Source organism: Triturus cristatus, chromosome 3_1 (genome assembly GCF_964204655.1).
Source record: "Triturus cristatus chromosome 3_1, aTriCri1.1, whole genome shotgun sequence".
NCBI classification, from domain to species: domain Eukaryota; kingdom Metazoa; phylum Chordata; class Amphibia; order Caudata; family Salamandridae; genus Triturus; species Triturus cristatus.
In genome coordinates this window covers 546,360,905-546,384,836 of record NC_140583.1, presented here as the reverse complement: position 1 = coordinate 546,384,836, position 23,932 = coordinate 546,360,905, and the positions used below count along the sequence as shown (strand labels likewise).

Genomic DNA, 23,932 nt, shown 5'->3' with positions numbered 1-23,932 from the left:
GTCTCTTGAGAGCGTAGTAAACAAAGTATGAGTTCTGTCACATATATTTATTTTATACATAAGTAAAATGCGTTGCAGAATTGAAAGGACAACAGATGAGATTTAATGCACGGCACCACAAAAGTGGGTCTATTAAATATGGCGACACGTGCAACTGAATCACAGCCTCCTTTATAACACTGACCGTATTGGGCACACTCTATATAGTATACTTAGAATACTGGCATCTGTTACACTGCAGTCTGATTGTAGACAAAAACCATGGAAAAATGAATAACGTCTTGGCAGAAGTGTCTTAAAAAGTGATACATGCAAAAGTTTATTCCAGCAAAATAAATGTCAGTATGCAACGGCGGATTATTTTAATCAAACAAAGAAAATGAATAAATACCAACCCCTTATGTATGTTTTGTTACTTATTTTTCAAGGAATTTCTCTTGACTTATGGGTCATATGCAGAATGTTATAAAATCAAAACAAATACAATTGTATAATACATTGTAAAGGGTATTCACGCTCAATTATTTTGCAATAAATAATGTCTGTCAGCCTACAAAATGCAACAAAGTTTAAAGATCATATTCCGGTTGCAATAAAGAGATGCACTCAATTCAAATTGTGTTGGATTTTTGGGTCGGTTGAGGCTTCCCAATTATTTGTATAGTTATACAAAGAGGATAGGTTCTTTAAAACGAAAAGTAAAAGAAAATGAAAAATCACTCTTTTAAGGGATTTCACGTTTCTTCTCAGTAAAATAGGCGGCAGGCCTGACGTACTTCTCCATTTTTGTATCCACTCATTGTTACCTGCTTTGTCACATCTTTTTCTAAAGTTATTACATCTAATGAAAGGCTAAACGCGGTCTTTTATTGCATGTGCTGTGCTCCTATCACAGAAAACTATAGCACATCCTTTGAAAGACTTGATGCTTCCAATGCCTCTGAAATACCAGCCCCTCTGGGGAAATGCTGTAATGTCACAGACTGGACCTTTGTAAAACCACTCTAGAGTTGCGTTTATTTCTGGCATGCATGGATGCTATGCACTGAGAGCACTGGTCACAGGGGAGCTAGGTGCTGTAACTTAGATAGACATCTTAGACCTGTGACTGCTTTATGCCTTAACTGGAATGGTGGAGCAGCTTTCTTTGTAAAGTGTATCAGAAATGTTTAAAAAGGTTTCCTAGATGTAGGTTTTCCATTATTTAAATAAGTGCTGAACGCTTGCAAATGCTGGCTTCCAACCTCAATTTACAGCTGATATAATTTCGCTTTCAAGGAAAAGTAGCGGGTGGTTTACTTATAAAATATGTATGTTATTACTTTTCACACTCTTGTTAGGATGCCACATACACCATGGGAGTCGATCATGTTGCTTCTCCAGTGTGAACTTGCTACTGCAAAAAAGATGTTTGAGTTTGAATTTCAAGGCACCATTACAGTGCTATACAGTGGCGTACCGAAACTTGAGGGGGCCCCCCTGCAGAGCACATGGAGCCCCCCCGGCGGCTCAGCCCACCACCTACCACTTTGCCCTACCACGGGTCAAAATTCAGGACAGGAGGTCAAAATTCAGGACATAACTTCGGGACAAAAGGTAACTTTTACAAACACATCAGAGGAGGCTGTGCAATAGTTATATAAGTAAGCACATCCATATCCAAACATATTCAACCATTTGCAAACCTATCCATCATGTATCCTTCCATCTATCATTTCACTCATCCAACCCTCCATCCACCCTTTCACTCATCCATCCATTATACATCCATCCACCCTTTCACCCTAGCCATCTGTACACTCATCCATCCACTCTTTCACCCATCCATCTATCATTCACTCATCCATCCAGCCATTTACCCTTTCACCCATCCAGCCACCTTTTCACTTACTCATACAACCACCCAGTCCCTCATCCTTCCACCCATTCACCCTTTCAGTCATCCATCCTCCCTTTCTCTCTCCATCGACCCTTTCACTTAGCCATCCTTCCTTCCTTCCACCCATCCACCCACCCATCCATCTACTCATCCACTCATGAATCCATCCATTGACCCTATCACTCATCTATCCTTTCATCCACCTATCCTTTAACTCCTTCACTCATCTATCCATCCTTTTGTCCATCTACCCTCCCTTTCACTCACTCATCCATCCTTACATCCACCCTTTCACTCATCCATCCATTCACCCTTTCACTTATCAATCCATCATTTCACTCATCCATCCACCCACTCACTCGCTCATCATCCACCCTTTCACTCATCCATCCATCCTTTCACTCATCCATCCATCCTTTCACTCATCCATCCACTATTTTACCCATCCATCTAGCTTTCCACCCATACATCCATCTATTTACCTTTCTCTCTCATCCATCCTTCCACTCACTCATCCATCCATCCATCCATCCTCTCATTATCCATCTATTCAACCTTTCATTCATCCATTCACCCTTTCACTAATCCATCCAGCCATCCACCGATCCCGTCACCTACTCACTTGCCCACCTTTTCATATTAATTATGAGCTGAACCTTTGTCTGCAGAGTTGCAGACAAAAGAGGCCCATCAAGGACTTTGCCATAGTTCCTAAAGCAAGGGGCGGGGTTCAGTGGGGGAGGGTTCACTATGCCTCTGCACATAGGCAATCTGGAAACTTGTCTTGAGTCATGCATGATGCATAGTGCCAGGCCATGAGGTGACAGTGACATGGTGTTGTTTCTGTGGCTTTAAGTGGGATGAAAAATATGCGTGGTCTCTCCAAAGTGTGTGTTCGATGTAATTACGGATGTGGCTAAAAACACATAAGTCAAAAATCTGTGCTTAGTATAGTGTACCGGCCACCTCCCCTGGGGCTCTGCAGGCAACACAGACACTTCCCACCTCCCCTGGGCCTCTGCAGGCAACACAGACACTGCCCACCTCCCCTGGGGCTCTGCGGGCAACACAGACACTGCCCACCTCCCCTGGGGCGCTGCACCCAGCACAGACACTGCTCACCTCCCCTGAGGCTCTGCAGGCAGCACAGACACTGCCTACCTCCCCTGGGGCTCTGCACCCAGCACAGACACTGCCCATCTCCCCTGGGGCTCTGCAGGCAACAGAGACACTGCCCACCTCCACTGGGGTGCCCCTCCCAGCACAGACACTGCCCATCTCCCCTGGGGCTCTGCACCCAGCACAGACACTGCCCACCTCCCCCGGGGCTCTGCACCCAGAACAGACACTGTCCACCTCCCCTGGGGCTCTGCAGGCAACACAGAAACTGCCCACCTCCCCTAGGGCTCTGCAGGCAACACAGACACTGTCCAGCTCCCCTGGGGCTCTGCAGCCAGCACAGACAATGCCCACCTCCCCTGAGGCTCTGCAGGCAACACAGACACTGCCCACCTCCCATGGGGCTCTGCACCCAGCACAGACACTGCCCATCTCCCCTGGGGCTCTGCAGGCAACACAGACACTGCCCACCTCCCCTGGGGCTCTGCAGGCAAACCAGACACTGCCTACCTCCCCTGGGGCTCTGCACCCATCACAGACACTGCCCACCTCCCCTGGGGCTCTGCACCCAGCACATACACTACCCACCTCCCCTGGGGATCTTCACCCAGCGCAGACACTGCCCACCTCCCCTGGGGCTCTGCAGGCAACACCAACACTGCCCACCTCCCCTGGGGCTCTGCAGGCAGCACAGACACTGCCCACCTCCCCTGGGGCTCTTCACCCAACACAGACACTGCCCACCTCCCCTGGGGCTCTGCACCCAGCACAGACAATGCCCACCTCCCCTGGGGCTCTGCACCCAGCACAGACAATGCCCACCTCCCCTGAGGCTCTGCACCCAGCACAGACACTGCCCACCTCTCCTGGGGCTCTGCACCCAGCACAGCCACTGTCCACCTGCCTTGCTGCAATGGAGCCCACCCAGAGTCTGCCCACCTCTCCTTGGCTCTGCAGCGAACACAGCCACTGCCCACCTGCCCTGCTGCAATGGATCCCACCCAGAGTCTTCCCACCTCTTCTTGGCTCTGCAGCAAACGCAGCCACTGCACACCTGCCCTGCTGCAATGGAGCCCACCCAGAGTCTTCCCACCTCTCCTTGGCTCTGCAGCCAGCGCAGACAGGGCCAGATCCCCACATACTGCTATGTGTGAGGGGCCCTCGGTTCTGAAGCAAAGAGCTTCGCCATCACCACTGACCCCCACGGCATCCATGCCACCTGTCCATAAGGGGGGGATTCAGTGTCTGCCCTTTCACCCCACGCCCTGGCCGAGCCCACGGTACACCCTGCTCTTGAGAAGCATCATTAAATGTGATGGACCCGTCAGTTTAAACATTGTGCCCCTCTACCCTAAGTGGTCTTTCTTTAGTCTTTGAATAAATGTTGCGCGTGCCCCGTTGCGCTGGCTACATCGACAAAGTCGTTGTCACGAGTACTCCTCCTTTCACTTATTAAATGTGTGAAAAATACTTAAGGCCCAAATTAGTTTACTTTCGACGTGGAACCCATGGACAGGATGTACTGTCCTGCAATATTTCAGTTTTGAAAGTTACCATAGCGTAGTGGTTCTTTTCTGAGAACCTTTCTCGACTGTACGCATGTCACAGGCACAGCAGCACACACTGCACTCTCCCACACGGAGACAAATAGCTGCAAAGACTGGAGCCTTCTGGTAGCAGTCGAATGATGAGGTGATCGAGGGAGGCTAAGAAGCCAAAGAACAGACAGGGAGGTGAGGCTGAGCAGCAGAAGACACACTATGTTTGTTTTACTTTTATTGCCGGCCGGGCCCCACCATGATGCCCTCCCTGATTCCAATACAAATTATCTGATAATTCTGATTACCACCCTGCCACCCACTGAGACTCCAACGGTCCTCGCCACCACCCACGGACATTCCCCTGCTGCTACTAGGCTCGGCCTCAGATGCAGACTCACCTGACCTGAGGGCTGGGCCTGGCCTGCAGCTTCAGAGTTAGGCGCGAGCCGGACGGACAGGCAGCAGAAGGCAGGGGCAGGCAGGGCAAGGCTAGCCAGGCAGGGGCCGGGGGGCTAATAATACATTAATTTAAATTATGGCCCGGGAACGGACTTCGGACAGTGAGTCCTATGTAGGAGCGTGGCTGGGTCTTCTTGGGAATGGATGCCACACCTCAGTCTCACGTGCACTTTTAATTGCGCGCGCTCAATGCGCATGTCGGGACAAATTCAAATCAGGGCATTGGTCACCAGCCCTGCCCCACCCTGAAGAAAGCACACACGCGTCCCGGAAGCAACTGCGCGCACCTACCCTGACGCACCATAAGCATTTAATATAAAGATCCTCAGAGGCACCATTTATTAAGAACCTCAGAGGCCCCTGCTGGGGCCCGCGCATGTGCAGCAGTTGTTGCACACCATTTAATTCATGCAGACCAGGGCAAGCCTCTGCGCATGCACCATTTAATTAGAGATAAGCTTCTGAGGCCAGCCTCCCGGCGGGGGCCCAGGCATGCATGCCTTGCTCAGCATTTCATTTATTAAAGGTGCCGTGCGCACTGTGCACCGTGCACCATTCAATTCATGATGAAGTAAGTGAGGGGGCCCTGGAGCGCAGGGCCCCCCCCCCGCACCGAGCGGGCTGCGGGGGCCTGTGTTGCGCCCCTGCCTACAATGGCTGCATTCAGGTCCTCCTTCTTTAATATGCCTACTCCGGTTTAAAACATACTCAGGTGGGCGGCTAAACTGTGGAACTGCCATTCTGCCGGGCCTCAGGGAGAAGTCACCACACCTTGATTCTACAAACATCTAAAAACTTCTATAGAGCATATTATGACAAGGTTGTGGGTCCTAACCATGAATGAAGAACTTAGGGGCATATTTACGGAGTAGTGACGGAGTGCGGAATTAGCCTTCTTGGCTTAACGCTGCGCTCTGCCACTTCTGAAACACAGGGCCGCACCGTATTTACAACAATACAGTGCAGCCCTTCAAATCCCCCTGCGCTGGTACTAATTTCAGATGCCTAGAGCCAACACTGGCACCCTTGCACCACAGGGGTGAAAGTGACAAACGATGGGATAGTGAAAACAGAATAAATAAATAAAACCACTAACCTTGCACTCGTCGCATCGCCAAACCCACGGGGCCCCAAATTTATGAACATGTTATATCTGCGCAGTTCTACAGACAAAAGCTCTTAGAAACACAGTCTGGAAACCCCATACAGAGGTGAGGGGGACAAAATAAATCACAATAAAGGGGGCCAGGTGGAGAAAGGAAGAGAAAAAGAGGGAAAGTGGAAGAGAGAGAGAGGCAGGAAGGAAGAGAGAAAGGAAGGACATATGAAAATAGGGACTGAACCGTTACAAGAAGGAAGGGCCAATAGGATTTAAGACTAGAGGCAAGGATGAAAATATTGACGGATGGAATGGTAAAATAATATTTACATGATTGGGCGAAAGAAAGTATGGAAGGATTGATAAAAAATAGGATGAATGTGTAGCTGGAAAAAAACCTGGATTGAAGAGTGAAAGGATGGGTGTGTGGATTGATAAAAGGAGGGTCAAATAATGGGTGGATGCATGAAAAAGAATGCATGGATGGGTAAAAGGATGGATGAATGGTCGGAAGGATGGTCGAAGAGTGTAATGATAAAAGGGTGGATGGGTGAAAGACTTAAATTCTGGAGCTATTGATAGACAAAGGACGGATGAGGGTACCGCTTCTTGGTTGGGAAGGGCGTATTTGCTTCGCTCTCCCGAAGACATTCGAGGCATACATCGAAGTGAGGGTGCATTTTAAATTTCTGCCTACTCCCTTGTTCTATTTCCTGCATGTTACTGAGAGAGCAAGCACACCGAGTGAGCAAAACAAGCTGTCCCAAACTTACTTATCGTTTTTTATTTCCTTCTGTGCCTCTGCCTTTCTTCTTTCTCCTCAAGTGTCGCCTTTCTCCGTTTCTTTTTCTCGAAAATGTTATCGTTTTTATAGTCATCCCTTATTTACCTCTTGTCATTTTTTCTGATCATATCTTACCTCCTCACTATGTTAGCCTTCTTTGAAATTGACAGCCCCCCTTACCTCTCACTTCATTCTCTTTCAGGTTATTTATGGGCGTGTAGCGCTGATGCTTCTGTGCAGTCTCAGATCAAAGCTAAGGAGGCGATACACTGCAGTTTAAATAACTTAATGTGACAGAACGACGATGGCACCGGGGAAATCTCACTGCCCCCTCCCGGCACCCGCGTCAGCTGCTAAAGGGAATAGTTCACTACTTCTTGGTCCAGTGGGGTAGCCAGAGTGTCAAGGGCACTAGTGTAAGGAAAGAAGTGGGAAATTGGCCCCGCGCCACCCGCTGACACTCTTTGAACTGTGAAAATCAACAATAACCAGAGTACCATCGTGGGCCCCTCTAGGCCCTCTTGCCACTGCACCTGCTGCACCACTGGAAGCTGTGGCCCTACTTTGGTTGGTGCACCTCGCTCTAATCTATGACGTGATTCCCCTACCAGAAAAGCTGTTCCGACATTTCGCGAAATAAAAAATGACAGAGCGGTGATGCTGTCCCATGGGGATGTGCTATCAGTATAAATGGGAACAGTGTGGGTGTTATGACTGTTTGAAAATCCTCCGCCATGCCCGAGGCATGGCCAGCTCATTGGTATTTACTGCCATTACGAGGTTACAAGATCATGCATGCACTCTGCCCCCACTGCACCTACTCCAATGGGTGGGAGTCCATGCCATCCGTATCCGGTCTGCGGAATGGCGGATTCCAGGCATGGCTTCTGCTGCTAGTAATCTGTGTCTAGGAGTATGTTCTGTGGTCAGCCGTGGCTGAAACATTCCCAGCCGCCTCGCTCACTCCCTCGCGCTGCACAACTAACTCTCCCACCTTGCTCTCGGCCGGTCACCCCTTCGCAGCCCCCCCAAACCTGGGAAATACACCTCACTCACCAAACCACTTTGTACCGACCCCGTTCACTGCCTGGATCGCCCCAGACTTGATTTTACACTCAGCCCACCTCCCACCTTCCCCAGATTGGGCCTTACACTGACTCAGCCTCCCCCCCATCCTGGGAATTACACCTCACTCACCGGACTACGCCACTTTATACCGACCGCGTTCACTGTCTGGAGCGCCCCAGACTGGATTTTACACTCACTCCGCGGGGGTGCTGCTGTACAACTGTTGGAGATTGGAAGCAGAGCCCCCTCCCAAAGATCTCCTACCACTGACTGACTATTCCTTCTTCTGGGCTCACCCAGCAGTTTATTGTGCTCACTCAGACGCTGCTGGAAACAACGGAGCGCCGAGGCCGGAGGCGGGCGCGCCAACCATTTAGTTAATGAAGAGGCCAGCGTGAGCAGCTGCGCGCACCATTTAATTTAAGGGGAGGCCGGGCATGCGCAACTGCGCACCATTCAATTCATGAAGCCGTAGCCTTTGTAGTGTCATGCGAGACACGTTCTAGTGTCCCGCAGGAAGCTGTACTTCCAGCCACTCCCTTGAGGGCTGGACAAACTGCACCCACACACCCATCCATCACGGGTGCCACGAGTGATGTGACCCCATCAATAAAAGAGCCCGAGTGCACGAGTTCACGGCCAATTACTACTGTACAGATCCTGGTGTCCGTGCCCATCCTTGCCATGATGTGGGCCTGAGGCCCAAAATTACACTGGTGACGTGGCGGGTCGATAACCCCGCGTGCACACTGGCCGGCCCTTCATAATGAAGAAGAAGGGTGCAGTTCTCATCAACCGCCCAAGGCCCAGGGGAGAACGCGATGGCCCTGCAACAACCGTGAGGTGCCCGCAGTCGCACCGAGGAAGCTGCCTCACAGGACCCCCCAAGGAGCAGCGGTAGAGAGAAACCTCCTAACCCATCCCGCTCTGCCTACCGTCCAGCCCCGAAGCGCCGAACATCCTGCCGCAGTGACCGGGCACGACACCGCTCCCTACAGCCCTCGGAGCGTCGTCCGGAGTGCAGCCGTGCCTCACTCCCCACCGATTCATGAAGGACGGACTGGCAATTTCTGTGAGTGCGGCCACCCCGCTCACCAGCGTGCCTGCAGAGCCCAGTGATCCCCAAGCAATTTCCCATGTCACCCTACCTGCCAGTTCACCAGTTGGTTAGACGAGCCCGAATCCAGAGAGAGCGCTGACCTTCGTAGGGTTAGAAAGACGTCCGCGCCACCTCACACACAGCAAAGAGAGCCGCCCCCGTCAGCACCGCCCGGAGGGAGCAGCTGGTGAGCTGCGGCGGAGCGAGGACAGGGTGCCGTGGCATACCTCCGCCACCAGCTTACCGACCCCCATTCTTGAAGCGGGAGCCCACCCCGCATAGGAGGAGACCAACACATGCTGTCCTGGAGCGACGCTTCAACACAGCGACTCTGGCCACCCCCAGCATGACGCGCATGTCCAGCGCAGCCTGGCAAACTAAAATTGCATGCGAGAGGTACGAGTGGCCGCATGTGCAGGGAGGCACCGGTAACAACAAAAGGGACGGGAGCGGCAATTTTACCAACTCCAAGAGACGCTCCACTAAAGTGACTCCACACCAGCATGCAGCCCTACCCTACCGCAGCAGTGCCATCCTGTTTCTTCGGTGCCCACCTGCACCATGCCTGCATGAGCCACGGGACCTCCAGCACCCGGGGACAACCTAGCAGTCCTCAGCACCGGCGAAGTGCAGAAGCTTCCAGGGAATGGCCTTCAGCGCCACCTAGTGGCCGTTACAATCACCGCGCTGGAAGAAAGTGCTATGCTGCCACCTAGTGGCCAGTGGGACACATTGCACCTGCCTTTTCGGCCCTCCGTAGCCTGCAGCAAACTGGCTAAGCAACTGCAGCCTAGAAACAGATTACCAGAACCCAGCACCTGGAACATGGTGCGGCCACCCGGTGAATGTAAGGGAAACACACTCTCCTGCAGCTACGCTGAGCAGGCCCAGACAGGAGCTCCCAGCCTAGGTCTCCACACAAAATGAAGCAGACACGCACACAAGTCAAGCCCAGGTGGAACGTACCTAATACTGCGACAGCCCCAATCAAGAGCCTCAGTTCAAGCTGCTACGGGCCACTGAGAGATACCGCATATGCAGCAAAGGAACCATAGCACAGGTGGCTGCAGCGCCATCTAACGACTGCTCATGAGCGTCCTTCAAAATCCATGCCCAAGTGTTGCTGCCAACAGTTGGAAGAGGGGAGATTTCAAACCAGCACCTAGCAAGAGAATACCAAGGCCCCAGGACTGCCTCAACACCGCGGCCTCAGCACAAGAAAGTGCCAAAGAGCAAAGAACCACAAAACCCAGCAGAACGGCAAACCCCAAAAGAAGCACATGGAGATGGAGTGCATTGCGCGCCATCCCAAAAGGGCTGCACATCACCAAAGGCTCCCAGGAAGCCCAAAATCTGCAGCACCCAGAGCAAGCCACCAAGAAGACCTCAGCGCCACCTTGTGGGTCCCCAGGCGCAACGTGCTGAAGGACAGACATGTTGCCGGGGCAGAACGGATAACCAGCTGTGCCTCACGACCGTAAGCCCAGATTGCGCCGGAGGCGAGGCCCGGACTCTCTACTACCCTGCGGGACGTGGCTAGATCAGCGACAGGAGTTTGCTAGGTGATCCCAGCAAGGGGATCCACACCAGCGCATCCAAAGAGTGGTCCAACACACTGGCTGCTCACCGCTACCGAGGTCAGCAGTTTCATAGCACAGCGTCCAGCTAACTAGCCAACAACAGTAGCCAACAGATCCAAGAGTGCGCACCGCCACCACCAGGAGGAAAGCCTGCTCACACCCAGTGGCTGACACAGACCATTCCAGGCACAGCAAGACGCGCCCTCAGGGAAGAATGCTCGAGGAGTGGACCTCTGCACCCTGCAAGTATGGACAGCCAAGATGCCCGGGAAGACAGCAAAGCCCCAAGGCCTCTGCCGCACTCAAGAGCCCCAAGGTGCCCCAAGCTGCACCAGCACAAACCAGCATCACATATGCAAGAGCACAGCCTGCAACCTCTGCAAAGTATAGGGAGAAACTGACAAACCCTGCCAAGAGCTGCAAGTAACTTAAAGCTACACACAGACAACCACCACCACAGGCACACCAGTGCCAGAAGGGAGCACCCAAGGCGAATAGGGAGCGCACGTGGTCCGAAGCGCGCAGAAGACCACACCAGCAAATCCGACAGCACAGGCAGGCGCCCGGGAGAAAGAGACTTCTCTGCAAAGAAGCACTGCTGAACGCAGGTAGGAGAGCGCCCACATCTCCACCGCCACAGCGAAGCCCCACAACGGGCCAAAAGCAACCCAGTGTCCTCCTCAACACTGCCTCAAGATGGAGTCGGCGGTGACCCACGACAGGCAAGAGAGGAGTCGCACTCACAGCAGCCTGAAAGCCACACAGTGTCCTCCTCAACACTACCCCAAGATGGAGTCGGCGGTGACCCACGAGAGGCAAGAGAGGAGTCGCACACACCATGTGGCAGGCCGCCACAGCAACAGGCGCTCCAACGCCAGTGACACGCGACGGGACGTCACGTCGCCCGGCAAGCAAGGAGCGCGCCGGAGCGAAGGCAGAAGCCGGCGCCATGACAGCGCCGCCTCGAGGTCTAAGCGCAAGGCCCTCGATGAAAGGAGAGTGACAGCCCTGTCAGCCTGAAGACCGGATGAACACAGGTAGACTGAACAGACCAGCAAAAGGAGAAGACCAAGGACTCACAGCAAGCCAAGAGCTCACCCTGACACATCCGACAGCCACCAAGGCGGACCACCGTCCCTGAACACAGCCTCACGGGAGAACCGAATGTAAGCCGCAGCAGTCGCGAACCGCGTCTCTCCACAACGCTTCCCCAGGTGAACGGCCACTCCCCAAGTGTCTGCAGTCCAAGTCAAGTGGCATCCCTGCTCCTGTCCGCAGATGCCACGGGTGAAGATCTGCTCTGAGTGTCCGTCCTCACACCGCCTTAATATGGAGTCGGCAGTGTCCCCAAGCCAGGCAAGAGAGGATCAACACACCCTACGTGTTAAACCGCCACGGACACTCAACATCAGCAAGGCGGAGGCACGTGGCTGTCCAGGTCCATCCTGACATCCAAACTCTCTCAGCACGCCGCCACCACCTGTCATTCCGACTCACCACATGGCTGGCAACCATCACCGCGCCAGCCATCAGCACATGCGTCAACCACCACTCCCCGAGTACCGATGGACTGGAGTCCGAAACCGTTGCCACACAAGCCGACTAAACGAAACCAGAAACCACCTGTGAACCTGGCCTACTCCGGAGCCGCGGCAGCGAGTGCAAGTCTTGACCAAGACTCATCCACCCGTGAGGGTTGAGCATTCAACCATGCAACAGCTCCTTGGCGGTCCTGCAGCTGCCCCCGGATGGCACACAAGCAGCGGCCCCAGCGCAGCCTTCCTGCAGTCCCGCAGCAACCCCGATGACGGGCCTCCCCAGGCGGGAGAGCAAGAAGAGACATTGCCCCACCGACATGGAACCGGTTGCAGCCAAGCGGTTCAACAGGGATAGTCGGTCCAGCAACACCTCTGTGAACTCTCACTTGAGAATCCATCCACGGTCATGACGCAGCACGCTAAAAAGAACTGTCAGAACTCACCACAGACCATCACCGACGACAGCCAAGAGAAAGCCATGGAAGACAGCAAGACATGGCATTGTCAGCGAACGGACGGTATACCGCGGACGTCTCCAAGCCAGCAGTCGTGTCCTGAGTCCCTCAGGTTAAATTACGGGTGTCCGCCGAGAAGGTCCTGCTGCCAGCAAAGTTCACCAGCCCATGTCTCATGTCGTCCTGCCACCTGACTCGAGAGACTGATGGACCCTGTGGTATTTAGGTAACTGTTTGTTTCTTCCCCACAGGTTGGACTAACCCTTTGTTTGTCCTTCAATAAAGTTGGGGAGGAATGTAGTGTCCTGCGAGACACGTTCTAGTGTTCCACAGGAAGCTGTACTTCCAGCCACTCCCTTGAGGGCTGGACACACTGCACCCCCACACCCATCCATCACGGGTGCCACGAGTGACGTGGCCCGTCAATAAAAGAGCCCGAGTGCACGTGCTCACGGCCAATTACTACTGTACAGATCCTGGTGTCCGTGTCCATCCTTGCCATGATGTGGGCCTGAGGCCCAACACTACAGCCTTGAAGAGGCTTGCTTGCTGGCTCCGATGAATGATGGGGCCCCTGGAGCGCGGTGACCCCCTGCATCGCGGGGGCTGCGGGGGCTTTGTTACGCCCCTGGTGCTATACGTATTAAGCTACCATACAGCAGTTTGAAGAGGATATTTTCCAATACCAACACTGTCATACTGCCAGGACTCTCAGCTAGTCAACGCATGACAGGGTCGGGCTATTATGGACATAGGGCACTTTTGGGGAGGCTGCCGCCCCCTGATTTCTCATTTCTACTGAAATATAGGGTTCCACTTGCTGGATTTTGTCCACCTAGTTTGCCACTCAATAAAGGTACAGGTGGGAGAATCTCCTGTCCTCTCTCTACACTTCCAAGGAAGGACAGTCCACTTTTGTCAGTTGTTCCTAGTTTTAATTAAAATGCATTGGCTGGGTGTATGGATGAGAGGTCAGAGTAACCCCGGCTGGATGCTATTGCTAAACCCTTCCCATCTTTCCCCAAAACTCAGAGGGAAATCAGACGTAACGCGCACAGAATAAAACATCTTCATTAAGAGGTAAAGCGAGATTTGTGAGCAATCCTTTGTTAAGATTCCAAGAATGCACAAGAGATTACTAAAAATACATGAATAAAATATATATACAACAATAATGAGGGAGATCAGAAATTGCAAAATGATATGCTGCATAAGGTTGTCAGATTAGGGATGCAAAAGATTAGTTTGACTTAATGCACATGAACACGTACTCAATGTGCTTACCTGTGTGTGTGCGTGTGTGTGAGAGAGAGATAGAAAGCTGAACTATTTTAAATTAATACGGCACAACACAATCTGATTTGCATTGTGTTGTTTAGGAATAGGTGATCGTTATTATCCTAATATATAGCGATCCTTAGAAGGATCTCGGAAGGATGAAAGCTTGATTGAGCTCTGCAGAGATTCAAACTGACGCATGTCACGTGTGTGTCTCTGTAATGGGTGCATAACCCACTGCACTATTTTACCAGGCCATGCCCCTGATCCCTACACATTAGACATGTCCCTGTGCCCCACAAATTACTCAAATGCTTGTGCATGTCAGGTGTTTCTCCCTCTCATGTCGTGCCTCAGTACAGGAAGACCCAAACGTGGGCTACCAAAATATGTTTTAATGTGTGTAGGCAGTGACAAGCAAGGGTGCAGATCTGGAGTCCTGTGCTGGGAGATTCGAACATGTTTTTGGTCTGGGTGAGACACCTGCATTGGCTGCGTTTTGCCGCCAGAGTTTGCTGCAAGTGCTGGCGCATGGCTCACTGGGACATTTATAGAATTAGGCATCCTATTGTATGGGGAGAGGTGAACCCCTACCTAGGGTATCCTGCAGCTGTTCTTAAAGATTTCTGTTTTACAAAATGTGTCTTTGCAGTAGGAGTCCGATGATGTATTTGCTTTTAGTAAGACACTTAAAACCCTGTAGCTGCCTGCAGGGTGATCGAAGTTCTTGTTTAACGTATCCATAGCTGTCATCATAAGCAAAAATTCTGAACAGTGTTTCTACTAATGAAAATAAAACGTAATCTAGCATGGTCGATAAAAAACTAAATTAGGCCACAGAGCTCTCCTACTGGAATTCAAATCTGCGGCCTCCATATTCCAAACCAAACTCTGTAGCAGACATATTTAGTGCAATATTAAAGATGAGATGTGCTTAAAACTAGCTAATCTCTGCACCGTCTTAAACCACTGTGTGCTTGCCTAGCTGTAGTTACCATAGCTCCCTGGGTAAATGCTTTGCCTGTGGTAATCCTTGGGAAGGCTCAGTGGGGGCGTCAGGCTGCCGCATTGCCAGCTGAGGACCACCACCTACTGTCCTTGCCTTCGCCCACTCTTATATTTATTTAATTCAGCAGCACTCACAAAAACACAACTCATCATAACAGGAGGTGGAGCGGGGAGGCTGATCTAAGCCATCATCGGCCTACAGGGTGCTGTTTAAGAATACAGCACACAGTTGGTAACTGCACAGGTGTGAGGGGTGTAATTCAACTATAGACCATTCAAAGAGTCTCAATCCATTCTATTTAGTAGACATACTGCGCATTCCTCAGGTCCAAAGTATAGTTTTTAAAATGGAATTGTCAGGGCGCTCATCACTGCCTCCCTGAGGTCAAACAAAAGCCAAACTGAACGGCTGAAATAAAATCCCAAACTCACTTCATCAGCCTTTGATAGGATTTGATATGCAATGATTTCTTTAGTTACTTTGCCTCTGTTGGTGACTGCTCCATTACAGCAGGAGGGCAGGACTCCAGCACTGAATGTAGCATCCAGCAAGGGATGGTGCAAGCTATGAGCCAGTAGGGCATGGTGCATTGTATTTAAAAGGTTGGACTTGTACGTTTACGTTTTTCATGTCCTGGTGGTGAAAAACGTCCCAATTCATTTTTTACTACTGTGCGGCCTACCTCGTCCATAGGATAACATTGGGTTAATAAGTGATAATTTTTGATTGTGAACAGATAGAAATGTTATGTTTATGCTCAAATGAATTGCAATTTAAAACCCTCTTTAGTCTTAAAGTCACAATTCTGAAAATTGCACTTTTAGAGAGTTGGCATACCCTTGTCCTAACCATTTGGTGTCTGCAGGCTGTTACTGGTTCAAATGACTAGGTACGGTTGGCAGTTGGCTTTTGTGTATTCCTTCAAGACAGTATCGCTGGGTTTTAGCAAGATGGGCCAGTCTCATGTACTGGGACCGCCAGTGACAACGTGAGAACTGCACTTTGTGCTACAGCACCAACAGGAACAATGACTGCCAACGCAAGCCTCCATCAATGACCATCCACAGGGCCCAAAAGGATCTTTATGCTACAGCGCTGACCGTCTATGATGCCCGGCATCCTCTTCATGCTACAGGGACGACCATCCTCGTTGCTTTCCCTGCTCCTTGCAACCTCGCAAACTGGACTCTTTGCATCAGAATTAAGAAAGTGACTTTTAAAGAGGGACTAACCTACTACCAACGGCTGGCCTGTGCTCTATCACAGTCTGCCTGAACCTGTAAATTTCACCCAATCTCGCACGACCAGATAACCACGAGTGGCGCCTTGAGCTTTTAAGCGCTATACTTGATTAAATCTTTGAAATTGCATTTCTCCGGTTCTACTGATTGGATGTTCGCTGTCTTGGTGTCAAATTATTTATTAAAAGTTTATTCTATTTTTCTAAACGAGTGTGAGATTTTTCCTTGTGTTGTGTTTTCACTTCATTACTGTTTGAGTGCTGCATAAAATACTCTACAGATTGCTTCTACATTAAGGCTGACTGCTTTTGTGCCAAGCTACTAGAGGACTAAGCACATGTTACCTTAGTGACCGTTATGGTTCATCCTGTCAAGGGTTGTGGCTGTTTCTCGAGAAGGGCACACATCCCCCTGAAGCAACAACCTCATTTCTCACCCTGAGTTAGAATGAATGAACGTGAGTGAAATAAAATGAGTGAGTAAGTAAAAATGGCAACAAGGAAGTGTGAAACAGTGAGAGTGACTTTGTGATTGTATGTCTTAGTGAGCGCGGAAGTGAGAATGTGTTAAATTAATGTGAGTGGGTATGAATGAGAATGAGAAAGTGAGGGTGAGAAATTCTGACAGTCAGTTAGAATGAGACAGTATGAGGGAATGAGTGTGAGTGCCTATGTGTGTGTGTGTGCATTATGCTTGCACGTTTGCCACTAGCCATGACATACTTGAGGTCGTTTTTGGCTTATGGAGATACCAATGGTCATCTAACGACACTGGCCTATTAGTAGCAATACATGTAAATGAGAGCAACCATGGCAAAATTCAGGCCCTGGCATACTGGAGGTCATTGTTGCCATTAGTGGCACCCATGTGAAAATGGCAGTGTTCTCATCTTGGCAGTAATTCCTGGCCTAATAGTTGGCAGCCATGGCCTATGAGGGAGGGAGGAATGCATGCAAAAATGCTGGCCCTGCCATACAAGAGTAATTATATCTAATATGGAGCACCCTCGATAAATGGGCAGCATTAATGAAAAACAAAAATACACACGTTGCTGGCATATTTGTGTGTAATTCTTGGCTTAAAAAGGGTATCACATTACACAACTGAGGCATTGGCACACTGGAGGAATTTCTTAACATATAGGGGGCATCATAGCAAATGTTAAAAAAATGCTTCAACACTTGGTGAAGTATTAGGCTTCATTGGCATACCATGAAAGTACTAGAAGGTTGCATTTGTGCCTTTTCAGAGTCTATAGATCCTTAGAAAATTCACATACAAATTGTGGTTTTACTTGCACTATGTGTTCAACATGTTTTAAAGGAATTTGCGGTGGGAACATTTCCCTGAACTCTCAATAACTCTCAAAAAAAGTCAGGTTTGCTTGCTACGGTTGCTCACTGAAAGTTGGGGCACATATTAAACCTTACCCCTTTCAAAGATCACTAGCAAACTGTAGGTCATGCGTTTGAATCCAGAGAGCTAGGTAAAAATATCAAATATTATTTACAACACAAATAATTGTAGGGTTTTGGAACAATGCAAAAAAGTACATTAACATGCAGTGTGTCATTGAAGGTTGTTTGAAAGTGGCATGTCAATTTTTCACAACAGTCAGAGCTTCTATCCCAGATTTTTTTTAAGGAAAGTCTGTCCCACCTCAGTCAAGTATGATGGGATATTAATGGTGGCTTAGTCACAGAACCACAAGCTTCATGAGTCAATTATTTGATATTCTTTTTCTAATCTTCCTCTCATCAAAGTATCTCTTGCGTACAAGCTGAATAATTGGTGTTTATGGAGGGGGAAGATATATGCAGTTATACTATAAGATGGATGTAAGTGCATAAGGCAGGACAGAGCAACATTTTACTCTCATTTGGAAAAAATAATTAAATTTGAAAATATTATTCACTTTTTACTCTTCATGAAATGCATTGAAAGGAAGGGATAATGTGGAGGGTTACAAAAAATCTTTCTTTAGTTAGTTAAAACTAAGAGTAGGATGTTTTGGGGCCCTTCAAATGGGGTTTGGCCAATATTTCCACCAATTTTAACGAGATCTTTATTGAGGGCTGACTATTATTTTACACAACTACTTCCTCTAAAATTTTGCAATGTTGCTCCTGAAAGATGCTTTAAATTATTTTGCAATTCCAATATATGCCATTAAGGTGTTTAAGTAGGCATATCATTTTAATGTGAGATGATGCCCACTAAAACCTTCAGATGAAAAGAGTTGGGACAGAAGGCAGTGGTTTGTGGGAAGAAGCTGGAGGTGGATAGAAATAGTAGGATAAGGGGCCTGGTTCATTGGCCTTGGACAGTGATGGTCAAGTTGTAGACCCATGGAGCATAGGTGCTAGGTCTTGTCTGCTGTGATATGTGTTGTTTTTACTTGGTGAGTTTGTTTTTTCTTATGATTATGGTTATTTGATAAATATGATAAACTACTTATTGGTTTACTGATTTCAGACATCCTCCCAACACAGTCAATCAATCAAAAAACACATGTTGTTTCTTAGAGTTGATTAGGCCATTCCCTTATCTATATAAATGTAATTTACTTGCTGACATTAGTTAGGTCATGGACATAAGTAGCTGTTCTTTTCTGATACCTTAGACAGTGTACTTCCAATTTTTCATCACACAATAAATTGCCTTAAATAAGATACTTCCTTTTATGTTTGCCACAGAAGAGTATATAGGGCAAATTTCAAAATAGTATAAAATATGGAGATGTTCAAATCTTTTCTATATTTATGTCACTCACCGTAGGAATTTATTGAGGTCCCCGTGTTTCATGTACTCAAAGACCATTATTAGTGGGTCACCATCCCCACAAACACCGTAGAATTTGACTATGTGCTCATGCTGGAGATTCGTGAGAAGTGCGGCCTCCCTCTGGAAGTCCTTCCTGGCAGCCATGGTAGGGTCCTTCAGAGCCTGAAGGAGGACATAAAAATGAAAATACTGTCATCGCCAGAATGGAAAAACGGGATGGCATCATCACTCAAACGTACAAATGAATATGACCCATGCATTTGTAATTTCATTTGAGCTGAATCCAGTAAAGAAATATTTATAATCATGTTGCTGATTGCCTTAAGCTAAACCGTTGGGGTAGTTCTGTTTTCATGTTGCTCCAAAGTAGGTTAATTCTCTGCATTATTGTCTCAGGCTTTTCATATCCTTATAAATAATTTAAATATGCTTGGTTTAGTAATAAAATGCAGTTAACTCCATAGCAGAATGATTTCTGAAGCATGTTTTGTACCAAATTTGAGGTGGGTTGCAGGAAAACAGCAGCACTTACATTATGAGCATATAGTAGCTATAGGAAGTGATCCACAGTTAAGACCAAATGTTAAAAAATATTCATGAATGTAGATAACCATCAGCAATTACGTTCTGGAAAGTTCTATGTGTTACTGATCATTAGAAATCAACTTGTTTCAATTTTCATATCTGCCCAGGCACACAGAGAGTGATTTGGATATCATAAGGGGATGATCAAATTTTAAAAACTCATCCCAGCATAAGGTGTGCCTGTGTCAGTAACACAAGAAGAAGCAAACTGCAGAATTGCACTACTGTGTTGGTATTTCCATCAAAAGGAAACCCAAATGTACTTTCATTCAGTCTTGTTGGGCAGCGCAAGATTTTCATTGTTTAGATATTATATAATCTGTGCAGCATTGGTTTATAATAGATGTATATTGCTCGAGTCTGCAAGGACAACAGCTTTGACTCAACGTCAGCCCTAGCTGCTGTGGCTCGGCTGTATAAATTGACCAGATGGTGCTAATTTAAGAGCTGTTTTGGAGCAAAGATAGAATTAAACTATGTCTCAACTTGGCAAAAGATGAACATTGATGTATGGTGTTGCAAAGCAGCACCCCCCACCTCCACCACAAACAGAAAGAACGCAGAATACATTTCCTTTGTAATATGTTATATAGGGCTAAATAGTACCTAAGTGCAAATTAGCATTATGATTGAAAATGAAGTATTCAAGCCTCTTAGGGCCCAACACTGTTCTACTGCATCACTAGACACATTTAAGCGAAGTGGCAATGTAAGAGCAAACATAGCTTTGCAATTATTACATTTGTTTGTTTACCTGAAAGTCCCTGCCAACTGCACCTCTCATCTGCCTCCTAAATGCTTCTAACGGGTTAGTCAAACATTACTGGCTGCCAATGAGTTTATATTTGTTGACATGTATATATATATTTAATCTTTATTTCGGCCAATTTGGCCATAAAAGATATACAAAAGAAACACATATAAAACATGTACAACCATCAAGGAAAAATAATCAGGAAACAAATCAGATAAAAGGCCATACAATTAAAATTTTAACTTAAAATTAGGTGGGAGCCTGCGACTTTAAAATACGGGTACGAATATACCAGACATTAGTAAGAAATTTGGCTAGTGCAAACACAATTGGACCTGAAACGTCAGTTTTTAAAATTCTATACACCGGGAGGTACTCCCTAAAACCAAGGTTTCTGATGAGTGGTAGGAGCCAATATTTCCTGGCGGCCTTGTAAGTTGGACAAAACAAGACCACATGCAGATCGCTTTCCTCGGCTCCCACACATGCCGGACATAGCTTGGTAGATGGCGGTGTTGTCCAGGAGCAGGTGTAAGATCGCAGAGGCAATGTGCCATATCTCCATTGGAGAAATAGCTTCCTGGCCAACACAGGAGACATAGCGTCCAGAACCCTCTCCAGCCGGTATGAGTCCTTGCTTTGCGCGAATACAAATGTTAATGACCCCTCATCCTTGCAGTCTAGGGCCATAGATAATTTCTGCTCGTGGTAAGCATTGACCAAAGCTCTTCGTGGGATCCTTAGTGAGGCGTTAGCTGGATCCGACCACAGGTCGGGGAGCCCCAGTCTCATACAGGACTTTTTTATATACTTTATCCACGGGATCTGTAGAGCTTTAGGGTGGGTTAGAAACTCCCTCAGTTCCGCCCTATAAGAACAAAGTTCTTCACTGCTCCATAGCCTTCGCCAGAAGACTATGGGTCTGAGACCAAGTTCATCTGCTATTGGTCTCAGCCCCAGGTCCATCCTCAGGGGGAGGAGCGGGGTGCTGGACGGGAGTGCTACTATCTGTCTAATGAAGTTGTTCTCAGTTATAGACAAGCTGCAGGAAGCTGTATGACCCCACAGTTCCGCCCCATACATCAGAGCTCCTCTAGCCTGTGCCTTGTATATCTGGATAAGCGGCCCCAACGGTCGATATGTCGAGCTTTTCATCAACCGAACAATGCCGCCAGTGGTCTGCACTAATTTAAGATCAGCCCTAGTCTGGTGAGTTCCCCAAGACATGGTTTCATTCAACGTTACACCTAGATATTCAAAGGTGGAGACTCTCTCTAAACGTGATGCTCCCAGTAGAGGGTTCGGGCGTGATCTTGGGGTTGGGTTCAGGACCATAAACTTGGTTTTGGTAGCATTGATTTCTAACCCCCTATCTGTGCAGAAAGCCACAAAAGAATCAAGGATCCTCTGTATCCCCATAGGGGTTTTGGACAGCAGCAGGGTGTCATCTGCAAACATGATTGCAGGCACCCTGCTGCCATTCAATTTTGGGGCGTCAGTGTATTCAGTTCCGTTGAGATGGGCGATTACCCCGTTGATGAAGAGGCAGAACAGGGTCGGTGCCAATACACAGCCCTGTCTAACCCCCCTGTCAACGGGGAATCTGTCCGTTAATTCCCCAAGTTTGCCGCACCTGACCCGGGCATAGTTATTATGGTGCAATCTCTTTAAAATTATCAGGATATCTGGGGGGACCCCCATCTCAGCCAGAACACTAAAGAGTTTCCCTCTGGGCACGAGGTCAAGGGCGGCCCTCAGGTCCACAAATATGGTGTATAAACTACCACCTTCCAATATTGCTGCCCTCCAATAGATAACGTTCAGACGAAAAACCTGATCCACTGTAGAAACTCCCTTTCTAAATCCCGCCTGGTACGGACTTAGGGCGCCCGTTTCCTCCACCCAGTCCTCGAACCGATTCAGCAGTATCCTGCCAAACAGCTTCTGTGACACGTCAATTAAACTGATTGGTCTATAGTTGGCTGGGAGCAGGGGCGAGCCCTTTTTAAATATAGGAACCACCTCTGCCCCCAGCCAAGTACTCGGAATTTCCATGCCGTGCAAAACTCCATTAAACACAGCGGCCAGATAGGGGGCCCAAACATCGGGCTCCTGCTTGAACAGGTCCCCGGGCAGGCCATCCAATCCTGGCGCCTTTCCACCTTTAAGTCCTATTAATGCTACCTTCACCTCCCCCACTGTTATCGAGTCCCCGCCATACTCTGCCAATCCAGTACCGATGTCAATCTTAGTTTCTCCCAGCTCAGAACTGTAGAGAGACTGGAAGTGTGCCTGCCACACCCCTGCTGCAATATTTGGCTCTATTGCCGAATGGAGGTTCCCCGACCCCCCGTTTACTACTCTCCAAAACATTCGGTGGTCTCTTATTGCGAGGGAAGTGGTGAGCTCCTCCCACTGGTTCTCCTCCCATTCAGTTTTAGCATGGGTGACCAGTTTTTTATAAGCCCGTCTACTTTCTCGCAGCTTCTCTCTGCCTGTTCCCTCCTTGATGCTTCTGAGGAGTTCTCCCTTTGCTTTCCTGCAGGCTTCATTGTACCATAAGGACTTGTGTTGCTGGGTCCTCCTCTGATTCTGGACCCTGCTAAAAAGCTCGGAGGCCGCACCCTTTATAAGGTCCTCATGAGCCTGATATAATTTCTCGTGGTGGTCTTTATTACCCACATCGTTGGCTAGATCTCCCACTTTTTCCAAAATAGGAATTAAACCTGCGTAGAGCTTCGAAAGTTTCACTTGGCTCGTAGCTAGTTTATCCCACCTGATTCTTCTCCTGTTATTATCTAATAGGAGTTCAGGTTTGAACTGCTCCCTGGTTGTTATGGAGGCCTCTAGCCCAGGATGACTAAGATCGAGTTCAAGGGCGTTATGATCACTATCCAGTCTCTCCATAACCCTAAAGTCCAAGATAGAAGACCAGTTCACTATCTGTACAAGGGCATAGTCCAAGCGGGACTCTCTTCCCACTCTGTTGTACGTGGTTTTACTTGGTACATCAGACTTAATACGTCCATTGCAGGCTCTAATTCCATGCTTTAGGGTGAGGGCAGTAATCTGCAGTGCTACAGGCGTCCATGCCTTTGGGGAGGGTGCTACAACAGAGGGTACTGACCACCTGGACTCTTCTTCCATGGGAAATCCCTCTACGAGGCCGACCAGCGGCTCGAAATGGGAATTTAAATCCCCTCCCACTATGTAAGGAATGTCTCTTGGCATTTCCGCTAAATAGACTGAAAGCTCCTCTATAGTGGGAGATTCACGCGAAGCTCCCAATGGCCTGGAGTAAATATTTATCAGGGCAAGTTTCGCTAGGTTCGGCCAGGCTAATAAAACCACTAGGATGTCGTCTGATGGCACCGGTAGGCGTGAAGCCTGGCATCCTAAGTGGGATGCCACCCAAGTTGTGAGTCCACCAGAGGGGCGGCCCTTACCCTCCCACCTAGCCGGGATGGAAAATGACACGTAACCTTGATGGTTGTAATCTTCCCTTGCCCAAGTCTCTTGGAGCATGCAAACATGCCCAGACTCGATGTAAGTTATCCAATCTTGAGTGCCCAGTTTACTGGCTAGGCCAGCCACATTCCACCAAATTAGTCTCATGTGCGCTGGAGCAACCACAGAACGGATTGCAGAGGTGGAGTGGGG

The 23,932-nt window shown here is 48.8% G+C and overlaps 1 protein-coding gene across 4 annotated transcripts in view; it reads right to left on the bottom strand.

Moving 5' to 3' along the window:
* NTRK3 (neurotrophic receptor tyrosine kinase 3) overlaps window positions 1-23,932 on the bottom strand; it is a 1,591,631-nt gene that overhangs the window by 160,298 nt on the left and 1,407,401 nt on the right. For all 4 annotated transcript variants that reach the window (XM_085644469.1, XM_085644471.1, XM_085644470.1 and 1 more), the window contains one exon: window positions 18,923-19,095. In XM_085644469.1, coding sequence (XP_085500595.1) covers window positions 18,923-19,095 — 173 coding nt within the window. The remainder of the gene's footprint in view (window positions 1-18,922; window positions 19,096-23,932) is intronic.